The 7,391-nt window shown below is 46.2% G+C and overlaps 1 protein-coding gene across 1 annotated transcript; it reads right to left on the bottom strand.

Annotated features, from left to right (window-relative positions):
* Positions 1 to 807: 807 nt before the first annotated feature.
* On the bottom strand, positions 808 to 4,790 carry LOC112895307. The gene is made up of 6 exons (XM_025963254.1): positions 4,365 to 4,790; positions 4,039 to 4,265; positions 1,945 to 2,146; positions 1,779 to 1,864; positions 1,610 to 1,701; positions 808 to 1,520 (listed from the first exon to the last, which is right to left on the bottom strand). The coding sequence occupies exons 1-6, from the start codon at positions 4,596 to 4,598 to the stop codon at positions 1,288 to 1,290; spliced, it is 1,074 nt and encodes a 357-aa protein (XP_025819039.1). The 5' UTR covers positions 4,599 to 4,790; the 3' UTR covers positions 808 to 1,287.
* Between the last annotated feature and the right edge of the window lie 2,601 nt (positions 4,791 to 7,391).

Below are 7,391 nucleotides of genomic sequence, written 5' to 3'. Positions count from 1 at the left end.
CCCGACTGCCTCCCCGACGCCGTCCATATGGATGAAAAACTTAGAAAATTTAATATTTTTTTCAAAAGATACATTCACATACGAAATAGTGAACATATTATGTTTGTACGAGTATTTTGGTTTATATACAATCCTACAAACCTTCAATGGTATTACAAGTATTTCACCCACAGCACACAGTTTCCCACAGCTCACAACTGCTTTAACTAAACGGTCTTCTGCTTTTTCCACAGCAGCTTTTCCACAGCCTACAGTAACTTTTCTAAAAACCAGAGTAGTATTACAGGTATTTCACCCACAGCACACAGTTTTCCACAGCTGCTCTAACTAAATGGTCTTCTGCTTTTCCCACAGCAGCTTTTCCACAGCCCACAGCAACTTTTCCAAAAACCAGAACCCAACTAAACACACCCTATGACTCTAGCGTATTGTGCTGAATTAAGTGTTCTAAAATCTTGTCTAAGATCTTCTTGTTTAAAGCTAATAATGTTGATCGATTCATCTCGCCCAATTTTATCTGAACACAAGAGCCTCGTAGATTTTTACAGTAAAAGAACAGTTCTATAATTTCGTCAGCTCACTATATAATTCAGGACGGCGAGATTACCAAAACGAAACCATCTCCCTCCCTAGTTGGACGGCTCCGCCGCCATCTGCCTATGGACACTGAAAAAACAATAAAAATCCATACCACTCGAATCGCTTCACAGGAAAATATAGGAACGTTTTCAGTGTCAGAATATCGCACACCATTCAGGAAGCCACTAGCCACTGGTTGCATATGATATGAACACAACGTCCAGAAAGTGATGCCAAGTAGCTAATCTACAACAAATTTCATTTAAACAGGGCTATGCAGTGTCGACGAGAATTGACAAGTTTATACAGACATTCCAGGGGAACTCAGCAAAATTCATCCGCGTACTTCTGTAATACACAAGAAAGCCCAGCAGCTCCATCCACCTGGTAACTACAGATAATTCGACAAACATGACCCTTTTCCCTTTCATACACTTTTTTTTGTCCCAATTTTCTTCATGATGATCACCGATCGACTATTACACAAAAAAACCACAGCCGATCAAGTCCTCCTATTAGTTCACCTTTACAAGGCAGAACGTCCCTGCTTGATTCTCACTTGGGAGTTCAAACTCTGCCTCAACATGCATCATAGCATGCATCAGAGTATTAGAGCAGTCAAGACAATCGCCTCTTAGTTAATGTTTACATCCAACACCTCCAAGACATCCCAGTCCCAAACCCTGTCCAAGTTTATATTTGGTGCCTCTACCTGTTGTATGCACCGCGCGAGACAAAGAACTGATAATCCGGATGGCTGGCACGGCTATCTCGCAGCCAATCAGCAGCAGCTTGAAGTAAGACACTTGCCAGCTGCCAATCCCCATCATTCGGGGACCATACTGACTTGCTGAACTTATAAGAAGCCATACCAAAAACAGGGAGTGATACATTTGCTGTGCTATCACCACCCCAAGGATATTGTATGACGCCAACATGATCTGGACAGGAGAACAAAAAAAATCAGTTAACAGTGTGCTAAAAGGTACTTGATTAGCTCTAAAAGCATTATTATACAGAATGGAGTTACCTCCTGAGCAAGTTGAAAGCCGATGGAAAGTCAGAAAGCAAGCATCCAGATCTTTTAATGTTGGGCCAGTAGGGATACGGTAAATTGGATACCTGCAAAATTTGCAAGAACTTCATTTATTTGTCTTTCAGACGCAACAACAAAGGTACTTGTAAAAGTTAAAACATACCAAGCAACAGATATCCAACTTCTCAATGATAAGTCACAACTTTTTAAGCTCTTCAGTCCAGGAAATCTAGCTGAGAGGCTAGAGACCTAAAACAGAAATGAAGATGTTAGAAGTTGGAAATATCATGAAACAGCATAGGCATAGACACAATGATGATATTTCTTGCCTTATCAGTCAAAGGTTCACGACAGAATGGTGAATCAAACTCAAGATATTGAAAGAGCAAGCGGTCATGAGGATCCCCAGATTCACCATCATCACTTGAGAAACCTTCCTGAGTAAAATGCTTTAACCTTCCATGCCCACAATCACTGCTCGCATCACTGCTGGAATCATGGCTATCCCCATCACTGTCATTCATCATATGTCTGCTTAAAAAAAGAAGCACATAAATTAAAAACTAAGAAACTGCATGAACTAGCTACACAACACTACCAACCAATCATTGGCAAAAACGATAGCTGATGGAAGTCAAAATGGAAGTTTAGAAACTACTGAGTGTATTTACAACCAGAGAGTCAGCATGCAGAGACATACATACACAATTCTATATGAGCACATGCTTCTAATGCACAAATGTGGGTGCACATGTAAAGAAATATCTCATGGTTAAGCCTGTTATACAAACTTAGGTTGCCCTAAACACAACAAATCCCTATTTAATGTGCATAGTGAAGAAAAGGACATAGACAAGTCAACGATTTAAATGACTTCATTGAAATGACTAACTCAAATGGACAAAGGAATCAGGGGGATAAGAAGTAGCATATAACAGACTAAGTTGCATTAGAGGACCTAACAGGCATTTCCAGCCATTTCAAATCAACTGTTGCACTTGCACATCAATGAACTAATTAGTACAAAGTTGCAATGCGCAAATTCATAAACAGTACGGCAACCATTAAAGGTCAACACCAGTATATTAACAATCAAACTTAGTCCCATTAAATGCATAAAGAAGAAGGAACAACAAAATAACTGGAAATGATTTGAGAACTACTAACAAACAAATTTAAAGACCTTTGTGAAGGCTAACTGCTATGTATTAAAGTTGGAATTATCAAATGTCTGTTTAAGCTTGGAACCTGAAAAACACATGCCACCTGCTTAAACCTCATAGAACTTCTTAGTTTGGATTTCATTTCACAATTTTTACAGCATAAAAAAAGGGCACTATCAAAATATCCATAGGATCACAGTCCTCCATCAAAAAATCCAGTGGGATAAAATTTGAAGTTGCTCCATTCTCTTATAATGTCACCTTATATTTAATGCATTACGAAATTTAAGCATTCTGTATCATGCAAGTAATTTACACATATGCACTAGCACTGGCTGATTTCAGCAAGCTACTAGTGTATTTCAAAATTAATATATAACACAAATTTGCAGAGTATATTTTTTTCAAGTTCACTCTCTCTGATGTCAACAAATCGAAGTGTATATCCATATGAAAACATACCAACAGGGATGCAAGTTCCACTTGTTTTGGGTCATAGGCTCAACCCAATACTTGCTAAAATTGACTAAAATAGCATGGCGTGCAATTAATTTAATTACATTTAGGGGGAGAAATGAACTAAACTGCTAACCTAGAAAACACCATTGGGTACCTAATTGCATCCGTATACCAAATAACAAGTACTCCCTCCGTTCCAAAATGTAGGTCATTTTAACTTTTCTAGATTCATAGATTTTGATATGCACTTGGACATACGTTATATCTAAATGCATAGCAAACACTATGAATCTAGAAAAGCCAAAACGAACTACATTTTGAAACGGAGGGAGTATCCAACACCATAACAATGAAATGGAGGGAGTATCCAACACCATAACAAAAGCTTCCACTAAGTTCGATTCACCTAATGGCATTAAAAGCACTATAAGTGCAGTACAAAAGAATTGGTCTCATTACGCAGCAAGATTATCACATATTACAGTCCAGCACAACACAGATACCACATCTACACATTAAAATAGAAACGAAGATGACACAACATCAAATGCCAGAAAACAATGCCACTGCTCTCTTAAGTCCTGATTTTTAAGGATCTCAGCTGCCTAGCAATAAACAGATTTCACAACTAATTGATTCTAGAACATTAAGGGCATCATAGCATAGACATGAATCTACATTAAGGGCATCATAGCATAGACATGAATCTTCGGCTAATTCCAAATAATTGGCACCCATCTCAATGGAACCACAGAATTGAAAGCGAGAAAGAGCACTATGAGCAAGATAGCCAAGATTCACCTTGTGCTAGTAGGTGCCCGCAGGACAGCGGGGTCTCCATAGAGCTGGATGGCAGACAAGTAGGGCACATAGTACTGGACGACCCCGTCGCATCCATCAAGCATGAGTGGCACGCCGGCACCATACGCGCTCCATTCACTGTACGCCTCCCACACGTCGCGGAGAACAAAGTACGGCCTATCCTGGTCGCCATCGACGCCGCTGGTCCTCCACCCCCTGGATGCCCTCTGCATCACAAATACCCAAATCTCATCCAATTCAGAAACGGCAACACCGTCACAAACCGTGGGGATCTAATCCCAAAGCACGGGAACTAAGAGGCGAACCTTGGAGGGGTACTGCGCCGGGACGGACGGGGTCACGGCGGCCACGAACCGCTCGAGGTTGCCTGAAACGCCGGGGGCCGCCGGTGGCGATGGTACTTTCTCCTGGGCGGCGTCGGCGGCGGGAGACCACCGCGACTTGGGGGAGCCGCGCTGGTGGCCTCGGCGGGCCCTGGCGGCGTCGTAGAAGCGGGCATCGCCGTGCCTCCGGCCGAGCTCGACGGCGGTGCCCATCATCCCACGCAACGATAGCCCTCGGCGACGCGCTAATTTGGCGAGGAAGGGAAGGAATAGACGAAACCCTAACCCTAAGATTTGGGGGAAGGAAAACCGATTCGATTGGAGGAGACGCCAAGAGAAAAGGGGAGTGGAGGAAGGAAAGGAATGGTGGGAAGGGGGAGGAAGCAACGGCGTGCCGGGGGTAGTTAAATTTATAGGGAAAGCGGTTAGATGGGAAGGGCGAGGAGGAGGAAGACGGAAGGCGTTCGCAAGCCTGGGATGCCACGACTCGATGCTGGCGCGTGGGGATGAGGTTTCAGCACGGGTCCACCTGTCAGTGCTCGTGTAGTGGGCGCGGTTGTGGGTTTCCTCGCCTCCTGATTGGCCGGCCGCCAGACTCCCCGGATCGAGCCTTGTGTAGGTAGCCGCACCCTCTCTTACTAGTGGGTCCGTGGACAGGGGGCCCACTAGACAGGTGGTGTGCACGTGGTGGCGAGCAGCGTGATGGGCCAACCGACCGGCCGACCCCGACCGGCCCACGCGGGGCCGCACGGGACGCCGCGTGTGCGGAGGGGGTACACGTGGACGGCGGACACTGGGAGCGCCTGAAGCCGTGGACGGAGCCGGCCGCCTTGGGATATCGCAGCAGGATCGTGTCGTGTGGCGCGAGGCTGGCGCACCTTGATCGTGCCGCATGTCCTCCGCGTTGGTCGCGCATCGCGGTGAGCCGGTGAGGTTTCGGGCTCTCTCCCTGACAGGTTGGTGGAGAGGTACGCGGTTCACCATGTCAGTGACAGTTGTGGAACTGCGATGGCGTGGGGGTGGGGGTTTATAATTGATAAGGGATGGCGTGGGTTTGGACGAGGGTTGGTTTACACACATCTTGGACGGTTACAGTACTGGGAAAGGTCTGGGTTATTCACGTGATGTCCCCACGAGTTTCTGCTCGAAAAGAGTTTATGATATGCTGAGCAGATTAAAAATACCATCTCGATCAGTAGGCTAAATAAGCCATCAGTTTGGTTGGTTCCTCTTTACAAGAACAATGTTTCGTCGCAAATCATATTAGCAAACAAAAAGATTATAATCTGCTAAAAATTCAGTTAACTGCATATGCAACACAAAATAAAATAAATTCGTGTCACATATTGTTAGTGTATGAGAACGGGTTACTTAAGCAAGCTATATTAGTCGACAGTGGCGAATACAGAAATTTATTAGAGAGGGACTGAGCTCCTTCTTTCTTCTCTATATCTCCATTTTTTTTCCTTCCTTCCCTCTTTTTTCTCTCTGTTCCCTCCCATATCTCCATTGGTGCAGCAGCTCCAGGGGCTTCAGGGAGCCCTGGCTCCGCCCCTGCCAGGAATTGGAACATAAACATTATGCTAAATGAACCTTTGTATTTTGCTTTTCTAATTGCAAGTGAATATATATTGTTACGAAATTGAGCACAAACCTAGATCCAATTTGGTAGTGGCTCCACGAGAATCGAGCGAAGTGCTACCAAATGTCGATTTTGGCTGTGGCTCCGACCCAAAATCGCTCTGATTCTTTTCGTTTGTATTATGCGGGGGAGCGGAAAAAACCTGCTCCACGCTCCACGGTCTAATTTGCATATGCAGTTCTCCCCCGCACCTCCCTGCACTGCAGCGTGCTTCCGCTCGCTAGTTCCACGCTGCCGACCCGTGCTACCCTCTGGCTGGTGCCACGTGCCGCCTGCACTGTAGGCCCGCGCTCCCCTCTCGTCAGCGCGGCGTGCCACCTGCGTTGTAGGCCCGCGCTCCCTTCTCGTTGGCGCGGCCTGCCCGCCTGCGCTATAGGCCCGCACTCCCCTCTTGCCGGTGCCGCGCCAAGATCCAGACCGCCACCGCTGCCTAGTCGCTCCAGCGCCCGCCTGCCTTGCGCTCCTAGCTCCTTGATGGTGGAGTAGCAGCAGCTCGCCGACGGGTGGAGGAGCTGCCGCTTGTGCACACGAGACTCGAACCACATCAACTCCTCCGATCCGCTTGCGGCTGCTGGTGGAGCTGGAGCAAGAAGAATCCTCACCAAACGATGATTTCGCGAGAAAGGAGCTGAAGGAGCCGGAGTCGAGTGGAGCCGGAGCTAGAGCTGCTGGGAGTTGAAGTAGAGCGCTGCCAAAGGACCCTAAAAGGAACGGATGAAGAATAAAAAAGAAATTGTTGGTCTTATTCTGTTTAGTATTTTATGAGAGTGGTAGCATATTAAAGAAGTGGGAGATAATTAAGGAAACAGAATGATGCTTACAATTGTACAATTACTGAGAGTTATAGAATAACTGAGAAAACTAAAAAGCATACATCTACACTATAAGAACCAAAATAATTGAAAACACTTTCCACCTAAAAAAACATCCCTCTACCCCTCACATGAACCCCACGTGGCAATACCAAACTGCTAGAAAGTTTTTTGGTGCAAGAAAAAACTGTATGCTACAAAATACTTCTGCCGTTTTCCCTCTTCTTTTTTCAAAAAAAATTTACCCGCCCGCGTACCCACGACATCAAATCACGCCCGTCAAGCATGCATGCCGCGTTATACCGTGTTAGTTTCCTTTTTTTGCACCCCGCAAGTATTCTTCCTTGCGTCTTCCTTTTGCCAGTCTTTCCTGGTTTCCTTGGTGCTTCCGATCCTTTCCTTGCACTGCATCTACGCCGGCGATCCACGCACCCCATCGACGACGCCGGCGATCCACGCCCATCGACGACGCCGGCGATCCACGCACCCCGGGCGACTTCGGTGGCGTGCCGGGCGTGTCGGCCTCGGCCGGGGCCCCCTCTCCCTCGTCTCCCA

Source organism: Panicum hallii, chromosome 5 (genome assembly GCF_002211085.1).
Source record: "Panicum hallii strain FIL2 chromosome 5, PHallii_v3.1, whole genome shotgun sequence".
Lineage (NCBI taxonomy): Eukaryota > Viridiplantae > Streptophyta > Magnoliopsida > Poales > Poaceae > Panicum > Panicum hallii.
This window is presented reverse-complemented; position numbering and strand designations above follow the sequence as displayed.